This window comes from Ochotona curzoniae, unplaced genomic scaffold, assembly GCF_017591425.1.
Source record: "Ochotona curzoniae isolate NIBS_2020 unplaced genomic scaffold, NIBS_Ocur_1.0 contig_2210, whole genome shotgun sequence".
Classification (NCBI taxonomy): Eukaryota; Metazoa; Chordata; class Mammalia; order Lagomorpha; family Ochotonidae; genus Ochotona; species Ochotona curzoniae.
The window spans coordinates 47074346-47101911 of NW_024465369.1; the positions used below are offsets into that span (position 1 = coordinate 47074346).

Genomic DNA, 27566 nt, shown 5'->3' on the forward strand with positions numbered 1-27566 from the left:
CTTTTGAGTAGACTTCATAGAAACCTCCAGCTGCTGTAGAATGGCAATGTTCCAGGGGAATGTCGGCCCCTGATGTTATCTTTATGTCTGACACCACGCCCAATAGGAGGTCATGTCCACTTGCAGACACTGGCCTCAGCACACGTGCTTTTTGCCAACTCATTTCCAGCTCAGGCCCTTTGTTGATCCTTAGCTTTCAAGACTCCTTGTCTCCTGTTCTTATCAGCACACCTTGGCTTACTTCTGCATCTTGGTCTTTGACACGGACCTTCTTGCTTGGAAGTAAGGACAAATCATCCTGCTGAGGTTCTCTCTTTATGGCCTCCATACCGGTGCCCCTGGAAATGGAAATCGTGACATCATCTAAGCCAATGATCCCAAACATAGTTGAGAATAAGATCACTTGCGTGCTTGTCAGACATTCCAATTCCTAGGCCCTGTTTCAGGTTAAATTGCACTGGGATGGTCAGAATAAGGTGCTAGAAGTTAGAAAGATGAATGACCATCCCAGGTGATTTTTTTTTAAAAAAGGATATCCCAAACAGTGCAGTCAGGGTCATCTGTAGACTAAATTTTTTTTTCGAAGATTTTATTTATTATTTGAAAGTTGGAGTTACAGAAAGAGAGAAAGGGAGATAGAAGTTGATTTTCTACCTGCTGGTTCACTCCCAACATGGCTGCAATAACTAGGGCTAAGCCAAACCTAAGCCAGAAGGCCTAGAACTCCATCTGGGCCTCTCGTGTGGGTAGTGGAAACCCAAGACTCAGGAGATCTGCTGCTGCTTTCCCAGGCTCATTAGCAGGAAGCTGGTTTGGAAGCAGAGCAACTAGGACTCACACCAGCTGCTCATATGGGATGTTCTCATAACCCCCTCCACTAACCAGTGTGGTCCTTATGATCCGATGAATCAAGGAAACAGTGACTTAAGATGCTGGGTTACATTATACCAGTAATGCTGATGAGATATTCAGGTTCAATTGGCAATTAGAATTGTTTACTCTAGGGGCTGGCATTTGGCACGTTAGTTAAGGCAGCTTAAATGCTTGGGTCTGATTCTCAGCTCCGTGTCCTAACTCCAGCCTGCTTATAATGCAAACACTGGGAGACAGCAGTGCTGGTTCAAGTGATTGTGGATCCTGCCTACATAAAGGAGACCTGGATGGAGTTCCCTACTCCCACCTTCAGTCCCAGTGGACACTGGGAGTGTGAACCTGCAGGTGAATGCCCTCACTCCTTACTCTTCCCTACATTTGCAAAAAATTAATAAGAAATTATGTATCCTGGAGAAAGAGATCATTGATTTCAGGGGTTTAGCAGTATGCCTCTTTATCAATTTTCGTTTTTTAATTTTAAAATAAGGAACACATTCTAATGGGTCACTGATGTAGAAATTTACTGTGTTATCTTGGACAAGCCATTTAGGAATTCTGAACTTCAGTTTCCTCATTACAGGAAAAGGGGAGGTCCCCACATGGGTGACGGGGCCCCAACTAGTTTAACCATCAGCTGCTAACACCTAGGGTATGTATTAGCAGGAAACTGGAATCGGTAGTAAATCCAGAACATGAATCCAGGCCCTCTAACATGGAGTGGGACATGGCGAACCGAAAGTGTCTTAGCCTCTATCCAAACACCCACCCCAAGGAACTTGTAAATCCCTAAATCAGTTCACTTTAAGCACTCAATGGTTCCCCAGTTCTTTGAGAGTAAAGACCGAACTCGCACACTGGCCCAGGCTGGCCTCATTTGTGCAATTTCCTCTTCACTCCCTAGTGCCAATCTTCTGGGGCTTCTAAGTATATCTAGAGCTCTTTCAACTCAGGTCCTTTTACTATGCTGTCCAATCCTGCCCAGTACATTCAACCAGTTTATCATGTAAGGTGCGACACGACACTCCTACCTAGCATTCATGGTCATCCTTAATGCTTGCAGCTCTCTGTGTTCCTTCATGGTCCTTATAATATTTGTTCACAAGTTTGTGATTCAGAGTTTATCTTTGTACTTGTGCTTGGACTGTGTTTTTTGCAGTTTGCTTTGTCTCTAGAACTAGTACAGGTGCTGACAGAAGGCATTCAACAAAAGTATTAAGTTCCCAATTCCTGGTTTCAACTCCATCCAATACTAATTTATTCATGCATTTAAAAGTAAAGCAGTAGGGCCTGGCGCAGTGGCCTAGTGGCTAAAGTCCTCACCTTGAACACACCAGGACCCCACATGGGCACCGGTTCTAATCCAGGCAGCCCCGCTTCCCATCCAGTTCCCTCCCTGCTTGTGGCCTGGTTTAGGATGGCCCAAAGCCTTGGGAATCTGCACCCCTGGCTTTGGATCGGTGCAGCTTCGGCCACTGCGCTCAATTAGGGAGTGAATCATCGGATAGAAGATCTTTCTCTGTCTCTCCTTCTCTCTCTGTATATCTGATTTTGCAATAATAAATAAATAAATAAAATCTTTTTTTTTTAAAAAGTAAACCAGTGCATGAGATTCTCTCTCTCCACTCTCTTTCTCTCTCTTTCTATCCCTCCCTTCCTCCCTCCATCCCTCCCTCTTTCCCTCTTTCTTCCTCCCTTTCAAATAGATCATTTGTTTTCTGGGGCCAGCAGAGTGAAGTACCAGACTAAAACTTTACCTGTGGTACCAGTTCATGTCTCAGCTACTCCATGTTTGATCAGTTCGGTCTGGAACATACTGAGTGTGAAACACCTGGAGTCAATCGCATGAATTTCTTGAGTCAACCAGGTCAGAAAATGCAAGAGAAACACAGACAGCAGTTGCAAACTCTGGAGTCGTCAGCATAGAGACAATAATAGGAGTCACCAGAGTAGATGAAGTCACCCAGTGTGGGCTGAGGGCTGTGGCACCAGCCGTGGGTGTACCTTCTTATGGCCGAGTGACTCACGTGCCAATGAAGACAGCCATAGGAAATCAAGGTCAGGATTCTAGTTCCACTAACATGAAAAACACATGAAAAATTCCTTTTATTTGTCACAGTAGATAGATTTCTTTTCCAGTCTTCCTCTTGGAGATTTCCCTCTCAATTAAACCCCAAACTAAAAATTCACCAAAAAGTTAGCCAAGCACCACTCTGTTCTAATTATGTAAAATTCCAACAGAGTATCTCTTAAACCAATGACATTTCACATCACGAGGATAAAATTTACAAGTTAAAATACATTGCCATTGATATCATACCTCTTCGCACAGCACTAATGCAAAAGTCCAGCAAGCAAGTTGTGGTTTGTGTTTTGTCATTCTCACAGTGACGTGAACTTTAGAATGTACAGGGATGAGATCACGAACCTCAAAGTCCGTTAGGTCGGCGCCACACATCCTAAGTGCACCATCTAAAGCATTCTTGAGACACGGCCTACACTTCAAGTGTATTTTATAGCTAAAAATTCATACATACAACAACTAAGACTGCTGTTAGCAAGTTTACTTGATGCTATCATAAAAATTACTGATTGCCTGGTGAAACAGACATTTCCAAGACTTGACTTGTCTCCAGTTACTATTTTTCCTTCCTCCCTTCTCTCTCTCTCTCTTTTTTTTTACATTACTTTTTCCCCCTATGCCTCCCTTTTTTCTTTACTCCTTTTATCGTCCCATCATTTTCTCCCTCCATTTTCCTTGTTTCCACAGTTTCAGTCTTAAAGCTTTTACAGACAGGACATACATGTAGAATCTACATGCCACAAGCAGAGTGTCAAGTGACAGCCCTGTGCAGAAGACTCTGACAGAACCACAGCATCAGCATCAACTGTGGAGACCTCTCTCAGGTCTCCCTGTCCAACTCACACATTCTACAGATGAAGAAAGGGAAGGTTCTTCTCCACTGACAAGTTTGTGAGCCATCTCGAGGTTTCTCTGGCCATCATTCAGGAGGGCTTCATTTTTATAGCTTAAAAGTCTGAGAAACTTGCCTTGAGTCCTAGGTTAAAAACAAAGCATCTTTCATCACGTTTCTCAAATTCACAACTTAAATACAACTATACCCACATGGGTAGAGAACCGTACAATCGTAGTCTTTTCTTTAATAGGCTAGATTTTGACACCATTAATATTATTATATGGTCAGGTGGTTTATAAATGCTCATTTGTTACTAATGAGAAAATTTTACCTTCTAAAAAGATTTGTTATTTTTATTGGAAAGGCAGATTTACAGAGAGAGGGAGTGACAGAAAGATCTTTGATCTGATGGTTCACTCACCAAGTGGCTGCTTCAGCTGAAGTTGAGCTGATCCAAAGCCAGGAGCCAGGAGCTTCTTCCAGATCTCCCACATGGTTACAGGGTCCCAAAGTCCAGGACCATCCTCTACTGCTTTCCCAGACCACAAGCATGGAGCTGGATGGGAAATGGAGCAACCAGGATATGAACTGGCACCCATATGGGATCCTGACGCATGCAAGGTGAGGATTTAGCCACTAGGCTATTGTGTTGGGCCCCCAATATTACTTTTGCATCATAGGCAGCTCTAACAAATATCTTAGGGAAGGTAAAGTAATAGCAGAGACCTTCCCCAAAATAGTGTGAAAATCTTTGTTTCCTTCTTCATATAGAGAACACAGAGGAAAACGAATATGGCCTGCTTCCTGGTTCCTCTCAAACACGCATTCCTCATGTGGTTTTTAGTTGTTAGTTGAGTCACAGTGACCATTCAAAACACATGGATGGCATATTAAGAGTGTGTGCCCTAAATCCAGGTTGTCGCAGTCCATGTCCTCCTGCACAATTAATGACCACTTAGAGTTAGGTGCATTAACTGTTCTATAACTTCATCTACAACATGGAATTGATAGGGGCCGGCACAGCAACTTTGTGGCTAAATCCTCACCTTGCAACTGCTGGAATCCCAAATAAGCACCAGTTCATGGAGGATGACCCGAAACTGGGGACCCACACAGGAGACCTGGAAGAGGCTCCTGGCTTCAGATCGGCTCAGCTCTGGCCGTTGCAGCTGCTTGAGGAGTGACTCATTGGATGGATGATCTTCCTCTCTGTCTCTCCTCCTCTCAGTATATCTGACTTTCCAATAAAAGTAAAATAAATCTTTTTTTAAAAGAAAAAAAAAAGAAAAGTTATAACTAAGACTTGACTAACTTCAACAGCTACAGATTGGATAGAGATGCAAAGAAAATGTCTAGTTTGTCTTAAGAATCAGACAAATGTAGGAATTACTGACCCATTTTCCAAAGGAGAAAACCTAGGTGTGGAATGTCTAAGTAATTCGCCCTGGTTACTGCAAGTAAACCTGCAAGGACCTAAATATTTTCTAAATTTTTTCCTAGACATTTTCCAATATGCATCTCTTTAAATAAATAATCCTCACAAAATTACAATAGCTTCACTCAACATTATTTTGTACTTCTACACTCTTCCATTTATCTTCAAGTGTTTCACTACAAAAATACCGATTATTAATATACATATGAGATATGCATAAATTATGGTATACCACATACATACATGATATAGCACATTATACTTTATACGTCTATAACTAGTCTTCATCACATAAATAATTACAAATCAAGGCAAGAGAAGTATGGATCATATAGCAAAAACATAAAATTAAGATATTAGTATGAGCCCCCAATTTTCTATATCTTTTGACTCCTAAGTTCTATTACTGGACATTTAGCCTTGGGCCACTCAAGTCCTTATAGATGAATGGGAACTATAATCATGAAACATCTTTTAAAATTCTTAACTCCAGTAAAATTTACCAAAAGCTTATGTTTGTTTATTCTACATTCCAGGGAATTGCAACATTATTTTGTGGTTCTCCCTTTCATCCCAGCTATGTCCAAGGAGTCCTGCAGAGAGTTTCATAACACTCAAAATGCAAGTCCCTACCATGATGCTTGTTTTACATAGAGGGAAATGGAGGTGTGGGGTTCTTAAAACTCGCTCACTGTCTGTTTATTGAAGCTATATCATTCACAAAGTTAATATCCCATATTCTTATACCAGTATTTACTTCTTCAGGAGGTTAGAATCATTTTCTATCTACCACGAAAAGCAACCAACAGAAAGTCATGGAATTCTTGTTAATGGCATTGCGTTGCATCAAAAGGGGCTAGGTTACCTTTTATGATGACAGCCTTTCATCAGAAATTATAATTTTAGAATTACAGAGAGATAAACATGAAAAGAAAAAAGTGCCGAGATCTGAAATGTTTATCACATTGGGAGAGCTTATCAGTCTAATACAAGCTATAAAATATGACACGAGCCTCAGAGGCCGCTGACAAGTAGATTTCGTTCTCCATAAGGACATCCTTCGCTTCTGATTCCCTCCTGCTTCCCCCTCAGCAGGTAGCCTTCCTTGTAAAGCACAAGACACATGACGGGTTAGTTGCCATGCTTACAGCATTTTTTTGAGACATTTCATATTGCTCAAGAAAATAAAATTTACGAATCAAAATTTCTGAATTGAGTAAATGACAAAACAATCCAAGGTCTTCTGAATGCCACAACAGAAATTTTCAAGCCAATGTAAGAGCTTCTTTAGAAAAAGTATTTATTTATTTTGAAATGACAGAGGGGAAGAGACGGAAAAAAAGAGATTCTGCATCTATTGATTCATTCCCCAGTTGCCCAACACCAAAGCCAAGAGCATCAAGTTTCATCCAGGTCTCCCACGTGGAACCCAAACACTTGAGCCATCTTCTGCTGGTCTTTCGACAGCATTAAAAGGGTGCAGAATGCAAAGTGGAGCAGTTCCAATCTGAATCAACACCCATATGGGGTACTGGCACTGCAAGTGGCAACTTTACCTCACCACAACATAGCATGAGCCCTTACAAGTTTCTTTAAGTAGTTGAACTAAACACTTCAAATCATGTGCCTTATGGAAGAAACTGAGGTCAATTGATTTATATTCCCAGGGAACATTACTTAGTTGCATTTTGTCTTCATTAACTTGATTCATGGCCATATCATAAGTAGTACAAATGTTAGTACTGGTGGTATTCATTGTTGTTATTATATAATTATATATACAACTTCTGATTCTTCAAAGTAGTCTTCCAAAATTCTGACTGCCCAGCTTCGCTCACACTCTCACCTCTCCCCTCTTCTCCCACCATACATTCTGCAAAAAGCCTCCTGCATGCTTTCTTTCATAAGAGCTCAGCGCCAGTCCCAGGCACACCCAGGAGTGATAACATGGAACCCTAGGAACCAGGACTTCGGTCACACAGAAGTTAATCTCAGCCTCGCACACTCCACCCTAAAATCATTGGAAAGCCAGACACACATCTGTGTGTGGTGTTGTCTCCCTTTGTTCTACCAGGGCAAAGCAATGACCAGGACATTGTAATGTTCTAAAAATTGAAACGCAATCTACAGGCAAATTGAGATAGCTTGTTTCTTACGCCATGGAAAACAAGTAGTATTTTCCCAGCTCACTCCTGAACACAAAAAAATAAATTAATTAATAAGACTTTGGCATTGCCATGGCAGTTACCTGGTGGCCTTTACACAGATTTTGATTTACAACTTTATGAAACAAGTTACTTAACAACTTATTAAGCAATCAGTACTGGGTAAAAAGACCTCACTGCGAAGAACTCTATTATAATAAGAGCATTCTATAAAGGAAAACATCAAGTCAATGTGTACGTAGCCATCAATAATATATCAGTTACACTTTGCCTCCATTGATTCACACAGGTGAACATATCTAAATGCAAATTTGGCGGCCGTGAATGCCTGCCCATTATTTGCGGTTCCTTTGATAGTAAACACTTGCTAACTACTTCACTGAACTGACTCAGCCATGCGCTGTAAGCTAACTCCCAGAAAGGATTATCATTTAAGTTTGCTTCTGCAAGATGTGAGCCAAACGAGGCTCAGCATGCACTTTGGCTTTGTACAAGTCGGTAGGTAAGGAACCCATACGGCAAAGGTCTTGAACCTCTGACCATTTTGACAGCCTTTTTTCTCTTCTCACAGATGACCAGGGCAGCAGGGAAATTCCCTTCCATTGCCCCCAGAGCCACACTGACTGCTAGATTACAGGACAGTGTGCGCATGCAGTTGGCAGGAGAGCTGAGGCAGAGAGCACGTCAGGCACACAGGATGGGACAAAGAGGCACTCTCTGACTCCCTCAGCACCCTAGGGGTCTCACAGCCCTCACCCTAAGCCCCTGCCCTGCACAAGAGCCTATAAGCAAGCAGTGCTGACTTCAGGAACCAAAGGTGCTTCCTCAATCCTGGCCTGTTGGGCTGCAGACAAGCCGTCCTGAGGCAGTCAGGCAAGCCTCATGTGTGATTTCACGCAGCATCTGCAGGCAGGTCTAGGGTGAGATGGGAAATAGAAGCATAGGGGAGGGCATGAACAAAAGTCAAGGGAGAAAGCTCTATGAGGAAGACTCCCAATGGCCTGTGATTAGGACTGCAGACAGTAACGCATCATCTGGACAGGGGCTACAGGCGGGCATTACGACGCACGGGTTAAGCCATTTCCTGGGATATCACATCTCCTGCTCCACTTGGGATCTAGCTGCCTGTCAACGTGCCTGGAAGAGCAGCACAAGTCAGCCCAAGCACGAGGGCTGCTGCACCCACATGGGAGACCCAGATGAAGCTCCCGGCTTCTGCCTTTGGCCTACCTCAGCCCACTCACTTTCACCACTTGGGGACTGAACCAGCAGTGGAAAGATGGCTCTATCCTTCCCCCTCTTTCTGTAACGCTGCCTTTCAAGCAAATTAAATATATCTTTTTAAAAAGAGAGAAATGTTCAGATAGTAGGCCAAGGTTAGCTACGTAACTGATTAGTGTTGTACAGAACAATAAATCATAACCTTCTACAAGTATCTGCTCAGCTAGCAGAAATTAATAGCATCTTTACCAAAAACAATTTCACAACTCCTTTTCTGTTACCTGCCTGGACCAGATTGTAAAATATCTAGGTTCACAGAAAACTAATCCCAGAATAGCACTGGAGAAGCATACGTAATCTCTTGCCTATTCTAAATTTAGCTTTTTTTTCCCAAGAATAACATATTGCAAATATTGCATTGAATGTACACTAAAAAAGTATTTGCTCACTTGAAGTTAGCATTTAAATTCGCGTAAGATTGTGCTTTACCTGAAAGTTTTTGTAGGTCTGCGGGGTTCCGTTGCACCCCTGTATCCTTTCAACCTGTGTTTTAGCTTTTTGTCTAACAATTTAAGTGGTTATTTCCGTTGTGCTACTATTCTTTAGTTGTACCACAAGGGGGCGCAGATGACTCATAAGTAACTTGATGGGAGCCTGTCAATAGCCCACTTGAGTGTTTCTACCTCCGATCCGCTAGGGGGCAACGTCGCAGTCATATTGCTCAACCTGGTTGAGGCACACTCGTGCCCTTCTAAGCCTCTGCGCGCCTGCTCCCGGTGTGGGGGCGGGGACGCCAGGGCCGGGCTGCGCAGGCGCACAAGTGAACACCCTGGCGGTAGGACGACCTGGAGGGGGCGGGACTGGCGGCGTTGGGAGTGCGCATGCGTTGAACCAGGGCCCGCGGGGTTGGGAATGCGCACGCGCTGGACCGGGGCGGGCGGGGTAGTGAGTGCGCACGCGCTTTGTCGGGCCACTGACCCTGGGAATGCGCATGCGTTGGGTCCCGGCTGGCAGGGTTCGCAGTGCGCACGCGCTGGGCCGAGGCTGGCCGGGGCTCGCAGTGCGCACGCGCTGTCTGGGTTTCTGACTCCTGCCCGGCTGCGGGTCGGTGAGATGCCGGGCCGTGGGGTGCTCCCCGAGGACCAGGCCGCGCCGGGCCCCGCCGACAGCTCGACCCTACACAAGGAGGATCTGTGCAGTAAGGTGCGTGTACACGCGGGGGGCCCCGGCCCGGGGAGACCGGGCGAGGGCGCCGTGAGCGGTGACGGTGACGGTGGTCGGAGCGGCCGCAGCTGTGCCCTGGTTCATTCGGTTAATGGCCTCCTCCTTTCCCCTCACACTGCTCTTGTTTTATTAAAGATTTATTTATTCTTACTGGAAAGTCAGATATACAGAGAGGAAGAGATATAGAGAGGAAAATCTTCCGTCCATGGAGTCACACACCAGGTGGCCGCGACGGCCAGAGCTGCGCCCATCCAAAGCCAGGAGCCAGGAGCCTCTTCAGGTCTCCCATGCGGGTGCAGCGTCCCAAGGCTTGGGCCGTCCTCGACTGCTTTCCCAGGCCACAAGAAGGGAGCTAGATGGGAAGCGGGGCTGTCGGGATTAGAACCGGTGCTCATAAGGGATCCTGGTGCGTGCAAGGTGAGGCCTTTGGCTGCTAGGCAATTGCTCCAGGCCCCGCATCTACTCTTAAGCCAGTGTCCAACACAGTCACTCATCCATGCAGTGATGCCTGCGGCATCGTGTGCTCACCCTTCAGTTTTGCCCTGCAGACAGGAGTGCCATGGACACCTGGTACCCGGAGCCCCGTGGGGGCTTCCGTGCTATCATCCACCTGCCTGCCTCCCTCTAGGCTCTTCTCGCTTGGGCCCAAAGGGCGACTCTAAAGCATGCGTCCGCCCTTGCCCCAAGAAAGAAGAGCGGTGGGGAGCCTCTGCTGTCTGAATCGTAACTTCCATTGGTTAACACCGTTAAGGTGTGCCGAAGCCAACTCCTTGTCTGGCCTGTTTGAGTCGCCGACAGGAGTGTCTCTGCAGGGCCTTATATGCTCTCAGCATGACTGTTTCCTCCTGTGCAAAGTGGAATAGGCACCTGCCATCGCGCCCTTGGGGAGAGGATGGTGAAGGTGGTTAATCTGCTGCTAGAGGGACTGATGCTGCTATGTCGTCAGACACAGTTGTTCAGTGTCAAAAACAAAGTTAGTTTTTCCCTTGCTTGTTCTCTCTACAATTAAAGAAAAAAAAAACGAAGCTTTTTTTAAAGCCCTGTGCTTAGCTTTGTTTATCTGTCTGTCTGAAAAGCAGAGGTGCCAAGACAGAGAAGGAGAGGCACAGAGAGATGCATTCCCTCCTTAACTCTCCCAAGTGGCCACGCTGGCCCGAGCTGGGCTGATGTGAGCCAGGAGCCAGGAGCTTCTTCCAAGGCTCTCAAGTGGGTGTAGGGGGTCCAAGGAACTGGATCTTCCTCCACTGCCTTCCCAGGCACCTTACCAAGGAGCTGAATTGGAAGTAGAACATCCAGGACTCGAACCATTGCCCACATCGGATGCCTGGGTGACAAGTGGTGGCCTACCATTAAGCCACAGCATGGGCCCCTGGCTTAGTCTTTACATACAAAAACGGAAGATGCAAACACAGGTGCATTTACTATTTCCTGCTTGATATGAATATGCGGGTTGCACCAATTAGTAGCTAAATCATGAAAAGCCCTGCTAAACTCATCCCTCATTCTGTTGGTTTTTTTTACATACTAATCTAAATAATTAAAAATTAATGGAAAATCATTTTTGCTTTGGGGTCCTGTTGTCTGTATAAGTCTTGTTTAGTAACAGTGGCCGTAGGCACAAATGCTGGTGGTTGCCAACATCAGACCCACTGGCTGGGCTCCGTGGGTCGCCTGCCAGTAACTGCCATTTGTCCCTGCACATGTGCACCCACACGGAGGGTGGAAAGAAGTTTCTATTCCTAGACTGCCCAGGTGGACACTCAGTACGTGATAGCCCTTATGCCATCTGTCTAGTCTTAAAGCCGTCATCTAATGGAGCATAATTTTAAGGCCCTCTATTTTAATAGGTTTTCTTTATTTCAGTAGATTAAAGAACAAAAAGTTGTTGTGGATGAACTTTCTAACCTGAAGAAGAATAGGGTGAGTATAGTAATTCCAAATAGAATGTGGAAGTAGTGGTTATATTTACATTGTATAAAGTTAAAAACATGTAACAGATTGATATTTACATTTACAAGATAAACTGCAAAAGTTGAACGTATAACTGTTTTAATGTGTATGGGTATGTGGGTCTCCTAAAATTCAGACTGTTATCTCTCTTTCCTATCCTGCCATTTACAAGACCTTTGACACTAATATTGGTTATATTTTGACATCTTTGAGCTATATCACTAATATAACTATTTTGCACTTAAATTTGTTTTTTACAGTGAGTTTGAATAGATGATTCATGCTTTAAATGGCTGACATTTGAGGGTTGAGCAAGTAAACTACCAAATGTCATGCAGTGCGATAAAAGAATATGTATTGATGAAAAAAACCGTTCCCAATGTATTGCTCATTGATGGAAGTACGAAGCTAAGATTGCAGTAGAAGACTTACTGTTTGTTTTTAAGATTATTTTTATCGGAAAGGCAGTTTGACAGAAAGAGCTTATGTCCACTGGCTCACTTGCAAAATAGCTGCAACCGCCAAGAGCTGAGCCAGTCCGAAGCCACGAGCTTCTTCCAGGTCTCCCACCCGGGTGCAGGGTCCCAAGGCTTTGGGCTGTCCTGCACTGCTTTCCCAGGCCACAAGCAGGGAGCTGGAAGGGAAGTGGGGCTGCCAGGACATGAACCGGCGCCCATATGGTATTCCGATGCTTGCCAGAAAAGACTTTAGCCACTCAGCCACTGCGCCAGGCTCAAGGGTCTTTCTTGATAAACAGGAATGATATTATGGTGTAGGCAAGGAAAAGACAAGTTTCTGCTCACTGGTAATGACAGCAGTGTCTTGGTGGCAGGTAACTGGTATTTGTCTCTTTGTTTTTGTCTGTGTTTGCTAAATACTATTCCTGAAGTTCACCAGTACATGAGCAAATGTTGATTTTAATCTGTATTATGTGTTGCAGAAGGTGTATAGACAGCAGCAGAACAGCAACTTATTCTTCCTCGCAGACCGAGCAGAGATGCTTTCTGAAAGCAAAAGTAAGTTGGGTTTGACTTGTCCTATCTTGTATCATTCGGGGAACACTCCGCCCCTTGGCTGTGTAAGGTCCGTGAACTCTGCTCTCTAGCCCCACCAAAACAACCTCAGGTGGAAGTTGAAGTTCAGTAAATCTATAGCGGGCTAATTTTTTTTTTTTAAAGATTTTAGTTATTTTTGTGGGAAAGAGATATGCAGAGAGGAGGAGAGACAGAGAGGAAGATCTTCCATGTGATGGTTCACTCCCCAAGCAGCCGCAACAGCTGGAGCTGAGCCAATCCAAAGCCAGCAGCCAGGAGCTTCTTTCAGGTCTCCCACGTGGGGGTGCAGGGTCCCAAGGCTGTGGGCCGTCCTTGATTGCTTTCACAGGCCACAGGCAGGGAGCTGGCTGGGAAGTGGAGACACCAGGATTAGAACCAGCGACTGTATGGGATCCTGGCACGTTCAAGGCAAGAATTTTAACTGCTACGCTTTGGCACTGGGCACTAGCAAACTAATTTTTAAGCCGATAATTTGGCCAACAATATTGTAAATGTCCCACTGACTCTTCTCAGAAAAAATAAAGATTCCCCAGTTTTGTCTTACACAAAGACACAGAAAATGTTTTGTATACTTCCTGCGTAAAATCACGACATTGCCTCTGTTACCTTGCCCATGCCTGGATGTTTAAATGTATGTAAATAATCAGTGATTGGTTTTCTTCTAGTCAGTCTTTCAATGATAAAGTTATACTAAAACTAAAAATAAGCAAAACCGGGCCCGGCGGCATGGCCTAGAGGCTAAAGTCCTCGCCTTGAACACGCAGGGATCCCATATGGGTGCCGGTTCTAATCCCGGCAGCTCCACTTCCCATCCATCTCCCAGCCTGTGGCCTGGGAAAGCAGTCGAGGACGGCCCAAAGCCCTGCACCTGTGTGGGAGACCTGGAAGAGGTTCCTGGTTCCTGGCTTCGGAGCAGCATAGCATCGGCCGTTGCGGTCACTTGGGGAGTGAATTATCGGACGGAGGATCTTCCTCTCTGTCTCTCCTCCTCTCTGTATATCTGCCTTTCCAATAAAAATAAATAAATCTTTAAAAATAAATAAATAAATAAGCAAAACCCCGTGTGGCATCTTAGAAGGCAGTTATCACTGGCATAAATCGGTCTGAAAACCATTCTGTCGCTTTTTATCATTGTGACTTTGGAAGAAATACCATGAGCTTCCCAAGCTATGGGATAAAATAAGAGTGTATGAAGTAATCGTGCTTAACTGAATGCCTGCACATTTAAAATAAGCACTCAATAAGCACTTTTACTCTGAAAGGAAAGCATGCTTTGTCCTAGCCTGTCATGAATTACTACCGACATTAGCACAGTGCGGATAATCACAGTGCATATACCTTAATAAATGTCCTGCTTTGCCCTGTGAGTTATTACAGAAGAATCCAAGAGTAGTTTCATAAACTTTCTTTAAAAAACAGCAACAACAAAAAACCTCCGTTTTATATATTGAAAGAGAAAGAGTGACAGAAGAATCTTCCTTCTGTTTACTTACTTATCAGATGCCTGCTGCAGCCAGGGCTGGAGCAGTTCCAGGCTGGGACACACAGGTGTCCCCTGTGTGCAGCAGGGATGCAGCTACTTGGGCTGTCGCTTGCTTCCTCTTAGGATTTGTGTTATCAGGGACTTGAACCCAGTGACTCCAATATGGGCAGGCATCTTTTTATTTTTTTTATTTTTTTAAGGTTTGTTTTTAAAAGACAGTGTGACAGATGAGGGGTAGAAATATCTACTGGTTCACTGCCCAAATGCCCGCAGTAGCCAGGGCTGGGCCGGACAAAGCCAGGGAACTGGAAACAAAGTCTCTTGCAGGAGTGCAGTAACCTGAGGACCTGACGTAATCTCCTGCCTCCCAGACACATTAGCAGGAAGCTGGACTTGGTTGTCGGCACTCCAGTGTGGGAGAGGATGCCCCTATCGGCAAGCTGCCCCACTGTGCCACTGTGCCACAATGCCTGCCCCTCGAGCAGCTTTTGTTCTTTTTTTTTTTTAAGATTTTATTTTATATCAAAAGCAGATTGACAAAGAGAAGACAAAAGACAGATCTTCCATCTTCTGGTTACTCCCATGTGGCTGTAATGGCCAGAGCTGAGCCAATCCAAAGCCAGATGCTAAAAGCTTCTTCCAGATGTCCCACGAGGGTGCAGGGGCCCAAGGACTTGAGACATCCTCTGCTGCTTTCCCAGGCCATAAGCAGCTGCATGGCAGGTGGAGCAGCTGGGACACAAAGCGGCACACACACGAGATGCAGAGGGTTCTTATTTTGCTTAATATTTTTTTCTGTCTCTCTGCCACAGATATGTTAGATGAATTGAAGAAAGAATATCAAGAAATAGAAAATTCAGAGAAGACCAATATGAAGAAATAGTCAACCAGATTTCCCACAATAATGTGTGGCATTTGTTGTTCTGTAAGCTTTTCTGTGGACCATTTCCGTGAAGATTTGGAAGAGGATTTACTGTGCAGTCTTAAACGACGGGGCCCCGACTGCAGCAAGCAGTTGTTAAAGTGCGATGCTAACTACCGGTGTTTATTTTCTGGCCATGTCCTTCACTTGAGAGGTGCTCTGACTGCCCAGCCTGTGGAAGATGGGAGAGGCAACGTGCTCCTGTGGAATGGAGAGGTCTTTGATGGAATAAAGGTTGAAGCTCTAGAGAATGATACTCAAGTCATGTTCAGTTGCCTTTCCTCCTGCAAGAGTGAATCTGATATAGTGTCACTCTTCTCACAAGTCCAAGGCCCCTGGTCCTTCATATATTATCAAGCATCTAGCCATGATTTATGGTTTGGTAAGGATTTTTTTGGTCGTCGTAGTCTGCTTTGGCGGTTTAATAATTTGGACATGAGTTTCTGCCTCTCTTCAGTTGGCACCCAAACTACTGGGGTAGCAAGTCAATGGCAAGAGGTCCCAGCATCTGGAATTTTCCGAATTAATCTGGAGTCTGTTGCCATTTCCAAACATGTCATGTTGCAGCTGTATCCTTGGAAATGTACTTCTAGGGATGGTGTTCCCGAAGAATGTGATAGTAGCTTGCCTCAGGTCTCAGCAGACTGGCCAACATTTGTATCTGTGGTAGGAAATGAAGCCAAATTGTACCTTGAAAATCCCATTTCTCCTTTAAATATGATGTTGCCACGGACTCCAATGGAGACTCTGTGCAGTCCCCTTCCCAGCAGGCCACCCTCAAGAGAGACACTTCAGGTCTGTCTCACTGACGGACACAGGAAGGAAGTAGTGGAGCGGTTCATTGATGTTCTTAGTGTTGCAGTCAAGAGACGGGTCTTGTGTTTGTGTAGGGGCAAAAGCCCAGCACCAGATGAAGTTTTAAAACCAGGTGAGAAGAAAGCAAATATTGCGATCCTGTTTTCTGGGGGCGTTGATTCCATGGTTATTGCTGCCCTTGCTGACCGTCATATTCCTTTAGATGAGCCAGTTGATCTTCTAAATGTAGCCTTCATGACTAAAGAAAAGGCCGTTCCAAGTAGCGGTAAGCAGAGAAGGAGTAAACGGACAGAGTGTGAGCTGCCTTCTGAAGAGGTCACTAAACACGCTGCCATCATCACTGATGACAATCCTCATGACAAGTACTGCGTACCAGACAGAATCACAGGGAGGGCAGGCCTGAAGGAACTGCAAGCTCTTAACCCTTCTCGGATGTGGAATTTTGTTGAAATTAATGTTTCTCTGGAAGAACTGCAAAAGTTCAGAAGAGCCCAAATACGTCACTTAGTTCATCCCCTGGACACAGTTTTGGATGACAGCATTGGCTGTGCGGTCTGGTTTGCTTCCAGAGGCGCTGGCTGGCTGGTGACCCGGGAGTCAGTGAAGTCCTACGAGAGCAGTGCAAAGGTACGACCGGTGTTTCTGGTTCAGAATTTCTGAGTCTCAATTTTGACCCTTGATTGCAGCAGTATAGCCTATTTAAGCAGTATAGCTGCATTTAAGTTGTAGTACATCCTAAGTGTACACTTTATAGAAATTTCTAGAAAAATGGAATTAAAAGGTGAGCTTATTTTGGTGCAAAGAAATTGAGGTCCATGCCTAGTTACTTCATAACATGTCTGTTTCGTGATCTTTTTGAAGACACTTCATTGATGACTCCTTCAAAATAGAGCATATTCTTCTGTCTTGTGACTTGTGGTTTTTCTCCAGCAGTGTTGCCTGTAGGGTTGGAATCTTTCATGTGTTTCGCTGTGGTGTAATAGAGGATATTTTCATGTGGACTTCTGTATCTTATAGGTAATTCTCACTGGAATTGGTGCCGATGAGCAGCTTGCAGGTTATTCTCGTCATCGCATTCGCTTTCAGACACATGGATTGGAAGGACTGAATAAGGAAATAGCCATGGAACTGGGTCGAATTTCTTCTAGAAATCTTGGTCGTGATGACAGAGTTATCGGTGATCATGGAAAAGAAGCAAGGTAACTCTAATGATGTGAGTGTTGTGTTTTTGTGAAAATAAGAGACTGAAAAAGCAGACTTTAAGTTCCTTTTCCTATGCATGCTGAAGGTATGGCAGAAGCAGTAACAATAATTTGACTTTCTGTTAGAAAACACAGTCAGAAACCAAGCTGGGAAGAACCAGGGCAGCACTTGTTTTTCCAAACTGGTTCTCCAAAAACATTTATTTCGGTAATGTTGAAAGGCAGTATGGTGGGGCTGGCCTTGTGACATAGTGCTGACTGCTGACTGCTGATGGCTGGAGAAAGCAGTGGAGGATAGCCCAAGTACCTGGACCCCAGCTGCCCACGTGGGAAACCTGGAAGCAGCTCCTGACTCTTGGCTTCAGCCTGGTGCAGCCCCAGCCTCTGCAGCCCTCTCAGAAGTGAGCCAATCGATGGAAGAGTTCTCCCTCTCTCCTTGAATGTTTAAGGCTAATGAAAAAGACTATGAAAGTGCAGCTAAGAGGAACTTCTTAAAGTATTTTGTTTTGCTTTAAGTGTTTGCTTACTCCCATCAGGGTATAATCCCATCCCAGTCTTTCCCTGGTGTGGTAGAGTGTGCTTTGTCTCTGTAGACATTTCTGTGTTTGTACACTTCAGGGATCCATTGTCACGTGCAACATATATCTGATGTTAGCAAACAAGTACTTGGATACAGCTTTTTGAAATATGAAGGATAAAGGAAGTTGTAACAGTTAAAACGAGTAAAAATCTGTTTGAGTAGTTAACTTTTTTAAGTGGTGGTTTTTCACAGAAGCACAAGGATGCAAGTGTAAGGAGTCCTGGTGAACTGCACAGAGGTTAGAATTGATTGTTTCTTTCCATCTCTCTCAGATTTGTATCTTGTTTGTTTCTACTTCAGTCCTTCCTATTAAGTCATGATTTGTACAGTTGTCACTGTTGTCAGTCTTGACACTGGAGGAATTTTCACTATTATACCATTATTCTTTCATAATTTCCAGTATTTCACCGTGTAGAGATAACTAGTATGACAATACAAAGTGTGTGAAATACCTTTAAGAGTGAGAAGGGGTAGAGCAAAGAAAGAGAAAAGGATAGGGAGTTAATATAGCAGTTAAGGTGATGCCTGCAACGCCCACATTGCATGTTAGAGTGTCTGGGTTCTCTTCCTCCCCTTGATTCTGACCCATCGACCTGCTGATGTGCACACAGGAGGCAGCAGAGCATTCGGGTCCCTGTGTTCCAGCTAGGACATCCAGGTGGGATTCCTGGTTCGTGGCTGCGGTCTAGCCCAGCCTCAGCACTTGGGAAATGAACCAGCAGATGCCAAGAACTCTTCTTCCCCTGAACCTCTGTTGCTCTGCCTTTCAAATAAACTTTTATTTTTTCAAGAAGATTTTATTTTTAAAAATAACCAATATAGAATCATATTATAAAAATGCCATTATAGTGGTTAAAGCTAAACATTTTGTTATTTAGCTGTATGTAGTCACAGGTTTTCTATTTATATTTACTTTTGCAATGCTTTTTAGATAAAATATTCCTGTAACATGTCTTTGCAGTCCTTCTACTCAGGCCATGATAGTGGAAACAATAATGTAGCCATATTGCATTTTGAGGAGTTAGTGTGAGGGGAATGTTGAAATTTTTAAACTCAGAGGAAAGGATTTTAGATTTTGTTCAGTTATACATAGTTCTCACTATTTTAATGATTTAAATGTAGATTTTGATATCATAGGTTTTTTTTTTTTTTTAAGATTTTTTTTATTATCTTTTATTGGAAAGTCAGATATACAGAGAGGAGGAGTAACAGAGAGGAAAATCTTCCATCCACTGATTCAATGCCCAAGTGGCCACAACAGCCGGAGCTAAGCTGATCAGGAGCCAGGAGCCAGGAGCTTTTTCTGACTCTCCCATGCGGGTGCAGGGTCCCAAGGCTTTGGGCTGTCCTTGGCTTCTTTTCCAAGCCACAAGCAGGGAGCTGGATGGGAAGCAAGGCTGTCAGGATTACAACCAGCACCCATACGGGATCCTGGCTCATTCAAGATCCTAGAGGACTTTAGCCAGTAGGCTAGCGTGCCAGGCCCTAGGTATTTTGTAAATTTAGGGCTGTGGAGCCCTTCTGTATTGATTTTATATCTCTAAAGTTCAGTTTCTTTAGACATGGGAAAAAAAAAAAAATCAGACACTGATGGGATTTAATGCCTAATTAAGATAGATGATGCTTGCTTCCAAATTTGAAATCACTGAAAACATACACTTATTTGAGGCTTATTTAATTTGCCATATGTTTGAAGCTCTTTTTTAGTATAATTAACTTTTAGTCGTGCCGTTTTGACACTAGCAGAGTGCTTTTATTTATGTGTAGTGATATTGTCTGTCTGTTTTAGATTTCCCTTCCTGGATGAAGATGTTGTCTCTTTCCTAAACTCCCTTCCAGTCTGGGAAAAGGCAAACCTGACTTTGCCCCGTGGAATTGGTGAGAAACTAATTTTACGTCTGGCAGCTGTGGAACTTGGCCTTACAGCCTCTGCTCTCCTGCCAAAACGAGCCATGCAATTTGGATCCAGAATTGCAAAAATGGAGAACAATAATGAAAAGGCATCTGACAAATGTGGAAGACTCCAAGTTGTTTCCTTAGAAAAGCTTTTTTGTGAAAAGGATGTCCAATCATGATATGTCAGAATGTAACAATATTCACTGAATGATGATTTACATAAAAATAAAATATTTTGCTATTTATTGTATAATGTGGTGGTTATTTAGTTCATAGGTAAATTTTTACTTTTCAGGTCATTGACCTACTAAAACTGAATTTCCTGAGTGGTATTCCTAAGGCAAACCCTTTTATCTCACCTGGGTTTATGTGGATCAGGTGACTTGTTTTAGGGGTCTCTGGGTAGCCTCAACATGGGTTTGGTCATCAGAAAAACCAAGTGATCAGAAAAGTGGAACTTTCCACCCACTCAGTAGAAGTTCATGAACAAGATTTGCTGAGTTTCCCATGTATAGAAGTACTGGGAGAATGACATGCATAGAGAGGACCTGGACACTCCCTTTACACACACACACCCTAAACCCTTGCCTTTTACATCTCTGGCTGTTCCTGAATTGTATACTATATAATACACTGGTAAGTAAAATGTTTTCTTGTATTTTGTAAGGTATTTTAGCCAACTAGTGAACCAGAGGAGGAAACCTTACAGCTGGCTGGTCAGATGAACCATAGGTGCCAACTTGCAAGTGGCATCTAAAGGAAGAGAAGTCTTGTGAGCCTAAGCCCTTTATTTGTGTGATCCAACATTAAGTCCAGGGAGATGGTCAGAATTAAATTATAGTCATTGGTTTTCTCCAGGCTAACACTCCTCACTAAGAATAACTCGGTTTGCTAATGTCATTTAAGATCTTAGCTTAGACAGGGCTCCATGTGAAAGATGAAGAGTTCTAAGGGTTTTGACAAGTTTGCCGAGAAAGTTCCTGCCACGCCTGAGCAATACTGAGTACTTGAATTCCCTCTCATTATGCAGCGTGTTTTTCCCACTCCAAGAACTTTTAATGAGTAGTAGAACATTGTATTGTACCAATCTCCAACGTTTCTTTTTGCCTCTCTTAACTCATGAGCTTTTCACAGAAAAGATCAAAGTTGTTAGGCCAAGAGCTGCCTCTTCTATCCAACAACAGAATGTTTTAATTTTAAACAATTTATTAAAGTTCTAGAAATTGAAAAGTCCAAGTTCAAAGTGTCTGGCTCATCCTTAGACTTCTTGGCTTGCAAGTGTCCTCACATGGTTGTGGTTGTGTGTGTGTGTGTGTATGCACTGTTTTGTGCACAACACCCAACAGTATGTCTTCTAAATTGCCTACCTACACCAGTCTTTTCCTTGCCATTAGAAGAGTGTTCCACACAGCAGAAGGCTATATGTCCACCTGTTCTTCATCACAAAGCACATTACCTTTCAGGAAGCTCACCCTGCTCTCTTCAGGATCTTCAGCCCCTTTCTCTGAAGGGTCCTTCCTGTCATCAAATTTAAATGCTACAGTCTATGCCAAGTTCAAATTTACTTTTCTGGTCTTCTATCTTCCTCTACACCTCTTGGTGTACCCATCTTCTCTGTACCTTGCTGCCTATTCCACACCAGCCTGATGTCACCCACATTTCTGAGCCAATTGCAACAGCACTGGAAATTATCAGTGTTGAGGCTGGATCTGACTAGACCTTTTCCTCTTTAGATCATTGTAGCAAATAAATTTTAACATAACCTAGTGGTTTGGATATGATCTCTGTCTCCGAACCTTATATAAGAGTTTAATCTCCACTATCAGATGGTAATGGTTTTGAGAGGGTGGACACTTCTAAAGAAGTCCCTGTTACAAAGGCAGGACCTTTGGGAAGTGACTGAAGTCATTGAGGTAAGGCCCAATCCTTGTGTGACAGTTTTTCTCTTTGTTTTGTGTTACAGAGGGCAAGGTAACAGACACATGAGCTTCTTGTCTTTTGGCTTGTGAAGCTATGTAGTTCCTCAGCATTCTGCCAAATGAGACATTTAGATGCTACACCTACGGAATCATCAGCAAGAGTCATCTTTATAAAGTAACCTGCTTCAGGTACTTCATTATCATTCTTAAAAAGTTAATACAACAGCAGAAGCCATTATAGTTTTATTTCCTGGTAAATATAGTGTTCAAGCCAATTTAGGTATTGCCTGCATAGTTTTCATCTCTTCATCTGAAAACATAACTTTCAAGTGTCTATGTGGTCCAGAGCACTAAATTATTGATTATATTGGGAAATGAATTTAAGTGATTTGCCCCACAGCCTGCGGTTAGATATAGTATAGGTCAACACCAAAAATAGCCATCATGTGTATGCTACTATGTGCAGGCACTATTTTCTGGTCTTTATATGCATGTGTCAGTTTAGTCCATTGAACCTCAATGGAATGTCTAGGTCGCCTGCTCCCACAGTTACTGTGTGTGTGTGTGTGTATGATTGTACACACATGCTCTTAACACACAAAGGGTCAGATAAGTATTAAGTAGTCATCTTGTTACTTTACCTGAAACTCTGGCATGAAGTTCTGTGTTAATCTTCAAGCGAAGGGACAATCAATTCCTTGATTTGAAGCAGAACAAAAATACCTTCAAGTAGAAGTTTGCACTTAGGGTTCACACTTCATAGATGCAGGCTTACAGATTTTCTAAAAGAAGGTGGCGATCTGACAATCCCTTTTCCTGGAATGGCTGTGATAAATCTGTTAATATTCACTAATTCCATAGTAGCTAAAGCAATGACATGGCTGGTGTGAGAGAAATTCTGTCCCAGATGTTTACCAGGCACTGCCATGCTACTAAATTCAGTGGGAGAATTCTTATCTTCCTTGACCTGGCAGCAACAGCCAATGAAGTTGGTCATGTCTTTATTCTTAAAACATTTATTAGTTTTGGGGGCCAATTTTGATTTTCCTCCCACCTTCCTATCTTTCTGATATAAGTTTCTCTACCTGCCTTTAAGTGTTAAATCTATTTTTTAAAGGTGTATCTATTTATTTGAAATGCAGAGCTATGGAGAAAAAGGGAGAGAACCAGCCACTGGTTCACCTTCCAAATGGCTGCTAGAGCCAGGCTAAAGGCAGAAAGCAGGAGTTTCTTTTGAGTCTCCCATGTGAGAGGCATGGCCAAGCACTTAGGTCATCACACTGCTTTTCCTAGCAAGTATTCATGTGGGATGTCAGCATTAAAGGTGGAAGTTTTAGCCAGTACATCACAACACTGGGCCCTAAATTTTAAATCCCTAAGGTCTACTTTGGGTTTCTCAGTTCTCGTTCTACATGCCCTCCCCTGGTGATTTCAACTGCTCTGTAACTTCAGTTTCTATAAATCTGCCCAAATTTATACTCATACATTCAGCCTCAACTGCCATTCTTAGGCATTATGTATGGTATTCCTACGATTTCTTAAGATAGCTCTGTCGCATAGGAATTCTTCACCTTGCCCAAATAGAAGTCCAAGTGTCACCTTGGCACCAGTACCTTTTCCTATACCTTCAAGTACCAGCTTGGCTCCCTATTCTAACTTCCTGCTCTTGCACACTCTGGAAGGCAACCTGTGATGGCTCAAGTACTTGGGTTTCTACTACCCCCGTGGGACACCTGGATAGAATCCCAGCTCAGCAGAGTGGATCTCTACAGCTCTACACCTTGTCTTCCCTTCTTTTTTTTTTTCAGTCACTTTCTCAAAACAGCTTTTCCCAACTATTCGTATAGATTCATTTCTCTTGATGTGCTATTAATACATCTTGCAAGTATCATATTACTAAATACACCTGTGTGGCTCTCTGATTATAAACTCCCTGAGATTTTGTGGTGCCCCGGTTTCCTGGGTCTCCAACCCCAAGCTCAGTGTCTGACTCACAATAGGCACCCCACACAGGTCTGTGGAATGATGGAATGACGAGAGATCTGGAGTTCCAATCCGGACTATCTCAAAGCCTGGGCTTTTGCTCCACCACACTCTTGCTTTGGCAGAGAGAGTAGCAGGAGGCTGGACATGAGCTCTGAAGCAGGGCCAGGAGGAGAGGTCAAGGTAAGCGGAGCCTGTGCACTGGAGACAGTGTGATGCCAGCCTCACTCAGGGCTCCAGCTGAGGTCATATCTGACGTCACACCTTATCTGAGAGTCCCCTGAGCACTCCCAGGAGGCCAAGCAGATTGACAAGACAAGCAGGCCACCCGTGGCCCTCACCCCAGGACTTCTCAGAGCTCCTGGCTCCTCATTCCTGCTTGTCCAAGTGGGGGAAGCCTGGCTGCTGGCTGGGCAAAGCCATAAAGTCATTGGAGGCCACAGCTGCTGCAGGCTCCTAGCAACATGCAGGAGGGTCAGCGTGGACGCAGGGCTTCTCTCCTGGACTGAAACCAAGTCCATCCAGAACAGGTACCCTTCTTCCTTGTTCTTGTTACTGTTCTCTCCCATATAGCCAAGAGCTCTTGTCCTTGAGTCTGAACAGGTCTTGGGGCTGATTCTGAGGCTTCTGTGAAGCTTTAGACCTGTCTCTGACCTCCAATTTCACATTGTGAAGTGGGCAGAAGTGTGCCTCTCTCCCAGGACCAAGTTCTCAGTGTGTCCAGATAGCACCATAAGTACAGTCAGAAACTTGGCAGAAATATAAGTTGGCCCAAACACAGTTAAATTTCAGTATTTTCTAAAACACTAAATCAGACTGCATTTTGAAAACCACTGCAGCTGGTGGCCCATTACATGAAATAAAAAATTTGCATAAGGAGCTTGGTTATTACTATTCCAGAGAGAGAAAAGTATTTAGCTGTGCAGAAATTGAAAGCTAAGAAGGTATTGCCTATCTTTTTTTCTTCTTCTTTTTTAAGATTTGGTTATTTTCATTGGACAGGCAGATTTACAGAGAGAAGGAAGTGCCTCAGTCATTCTCAGCCAAGGAGCTAGTGCACCAGCAAAGCTGAGGCCGGGAGTCTGGCCAAGGGTTTAGATCCTTTCTGTCGGTGTAGGAATCATCATTGGCAAAAGAGTAGAGTAGTTTCTGGAATCTGATTGGGGCATTGAGGGCTGTGGCCATGCTGCAGAGTACTGGGGAGTTATTATCTTTATTTGAAAGGCAGAAAGAGAGAGAGACTTTCATCCTTGGGTTCACTCCCCAAATGACCACCAAGGCCAAAGATAAGCTGATCTGAAGCCGGGAGCCAGGAGCTTCATCTGGGTCTCCTGCATGGGTGCATGTGCCAAGGACTTGGGCCATCCTCCACTGCTTTCCCAAGCTACAAGTAGGGAGCTGGATGGCATTCTGCCACCCATATGGGATCCTGGCGCGTTCAAGGGAAGGATTAATAAATTTGACCATTGTGTCTATCTTTAGTTTCTTAAAGAAAATGAGAACCAAAGAAACGCATACACACACAAAATTATGTACACAACTTCTACGCTACTTCTAATATGTAGACTTAGCATTCCTTTTTTACTTTGATCTTTTTTTTTTAAATAGACTGTAGTTAATATTAAAAGTTTTACCATTCAAAGCATGCTAATTGAGATTTTAGCTTCCTCTTGCTTTGGTTAGTCTGAAATTGAGAAATTGAGCTAAGCATACCACAGGTTAGGCTGCTGCCTAGGACACCTGGCTTCAAGTCTGGCCTGCACCTCTGACTCAGCTTCCTGCTTTTGTGTGCTCTGGGAGACAGTAGATGATAGCCCATGTATTGGGGTCTCTACCACCCACATGGGGGACCCAGTTGGAAGTCTGGGCTTGGTCCCTCCTCACCTCCCAGCTGCTGCCAGCGTTTAGGGACTAAACCAGTAGACCGATGAGATGTCTGTCTCTCTCACTCTCTGCCTTTCAGTTACAAATAGTAAGTAAATATGCTTTAAGCAGATTTAAAAATGTAATGGGTTGATCAAAAGAAGTTAATAATAAAAGGTACAGGTTTATTTATTTTTCATGTGTCACAGAAATTCTGTTGCTTATCTTTCCTTTGCATTCATTGCAGAACCTTCAAAAAAAGATACACATGATCTAATCAGAAATGTTAAGATTGCCCAAAAAAGGATTAACTAGATTTGAACAAATTCAAGATGAAGAAACCTACCTGGAAAATTTAGCCGTTCAGAGAAACGCTTCTGCATTTTTTGAAAAATATGACCGGAGTGAAGTACAAGAATTATTAACTACTGCGCTAGTTAGCTGGTTGTCCACCAAAGAGGATGTACGCTCCCAACTGGACACCCCGTGTGGCATAATGACACAGATGAACAACGTGGGCTTCTCCACCGCCATCCTGCTGACTCCGGTGGATTCTGATGCCCTCCTAGACTACAGAGAGGTCCACCAGATCATAAGGGAGTTGGCCATCGGAATCTACTGCTTAAATCAGATCCCATCCATCAGTTTAGAAGCAAATTATGATCAGAGTTCATCTTGTCAGTTACCTCCAGCTTATTTTGATACTAGAGTTGGGCAGATTCTGATCAATATTGACTACATGCTGAAAGCACTGTGGCACGGAATCTACATGCCCCAAGAGAAACGGGCCCGCTTCTCTGAACTGTGGCGCACCATCATGGACATTGACCCGGATGGGAAGCCGCAAACAAGCAAAGATATTTTTGCAGAATTCAGTGCAGCAGGCAAGATCATCTAACCATTTAAAAAGTAATACAGTGGGGCTGGCATTGTGGTGAACCTGGTTAAACCACCTGCTGCAGTGCCAGCATCCTAGATGGGTAAATGGGTTGGAGTTCCAGACTGCTCCCCTTCCAATCCAGCTCCCTGCTAATGGCCTGCAAAATCAATGGAAGGTGGCCCAAATCCTTGGGCCCCTGCACCCATGTGGGAGACATGGATAAGCTTCTGCTTCCTAGTTTCAAGCTGTACCAGCCCCAGGTGATGGGACCATTTTGGGGGTGAACCAGCAGGTGGAAAAATCTCTGTGTCTCTCCCTCTCTCTGTGATGTTGCCTTTCAAATAAATAAGTAAATCTTAAGCAAAAAAATTAGCTGATCTTAAAAAAAAAAGTAATAAGCCTCGGTTTGTGTGTAGCTATCATTTTTTCACAGAATTTTTAAAATTCATTTGTTTTTTGTTGGACAGGCAGATTTACAGAGATGAGAGACAGAGAAAGATCTTCCATGTGCTAGTTCACACCCAATAGATGCAACAGCTAGAGCTGAGCTGATCCGAAGCCAGGAATCAGGAGCTTCTTCCAGGTCTTCCAAGCGGGTGCAGGTCCCAGGGCTTTTTGTGCCATCCCCAGATCCTTAGCAGGGAGCTGGATGGGAAGAGGAGCAGCAGGAGCACATATGGGATGCTGGCACCTGGATATAGAGGATAGGCCAGTGGAACCATCAAGCTGGCTCTGACATACATTTCTAAGTACAATCATTATTACGTAAGGAGATTTTTTTTTTTAATCTTTATTTTTCATGAAACAACATCATAGGCTTAGGGATTTTCCTTTTCATCCTCCCCATTTACCTTCCCCCTCCCCCCAACTGTTTCCCCTACATTATTACAATAGCATTGTCCTTCCGTAACAGTCCCAAGTCTTTCCTTCTGTTTAAGTGTGTCATGGCATTGTAGGTAGAAATGGTAGAAAGTCCTGTTGTCAAGATACATCTAAGAGTTTCTTTGGGAATCCATCTTTGATTCGGGAGTAAAGATGTATACTGCACCACATCTTCCCTTCTTGGTGCAATACTGTCCTTAATATAGTTCCTCTGGGTAAATATACACATTTTTACCTGTATTTCTACCAATCTTGTATTTTGCATGAAGGTTGTTTTATATCAGAGAGAACATATGATAATT

General features: G+C 43.7%; 3 protein-coding genes across 5 annotated transcripts in view; all 3 read left to right on the forward strand.

Annotated features, from left to right (window-relative positions):
* The first annotated feature begins 9661 nt into the window (after window positions 1-9661).
* ASDURF (ASNSD1 upstream open reading frame) lies at window positions 9662-15222 on the forward strand. 2 transcript variants are annotated; one of them, XM_040971848.1, is made up of 4 exons: window positions 9662-9812; window positions 11700-11753; window positions 12724-12799; window positions 15134-15222. In XM_040971848.1, the coding sequence occupies exons 1-4, from the start codon at window positions 9723-9725 to the stop codon at window positions 15202-15204; spliced, it is 291 nt and encodes a 96-aa protein (XP_040827782.1). In that variant the 5' UTR covers window positions 9662-9722; the 3' UTR covers window positions 15205-15222. The 2 variants fall into 2 exon arrangements, with proteins under 2 accessions (XP_040827782.1, XP_040827783.1); XM_040971849.1 differs by lacking the exon at window positions 15134-15222 and having other exon boundaries at window positions 12770-12964.
* ASNSD1 (asparagine synthetase domain containing 1) lies at window positions 15211-19987 on the forward strand. 2 transcript variants are annotated; one of them, XM_040971847.1, is made up of 3 exons: window positions 15211-15246; window positions 17077-17258; window positions 19631-19987. In XM_040971847.1, the coding sequence occupies exons 1-3, from the start codon at window positions 15226-15228 to the stop codon at window positions 19914-19916; spliced, it is 489 nt and encodes a 162-aa protein (XP_040827781.1). In that variant the 5' UTR covers window positions 15211-15225; the 3' UTR covers window positions 19917-19987. The 2 variants fall into 2 exon arrangements, with proteins under 2 accessions (XP_040827781.1, XP_040827780.1); XM_040971846.1 differs by having other exon boundaries at window positions 15226-16686.
* Window positions 19988-21746: 1759 nt separating this feature from the next.
* Window positions 21747-27566, forward strand: part of ANKAR (ankyrin and armadillo repeat containing) — a 49158-nt gene continuing 43338 nt past the window's right edge. The window contains exons 1-2 of the mRNA XM_040971850.1: window positions 21747-21845; window positions 25750-26386. Of these exons, the coding sequence (XP_040827784.1) occupies window positions 25786-26386 (601 nt within the window). The 5' untranslated portion in view covers window positions 21747-21845; window positions 25750-25785. The remainder of the gene's footprint in view (window positions 21846-25749; window positions 26387-27566) is intronic.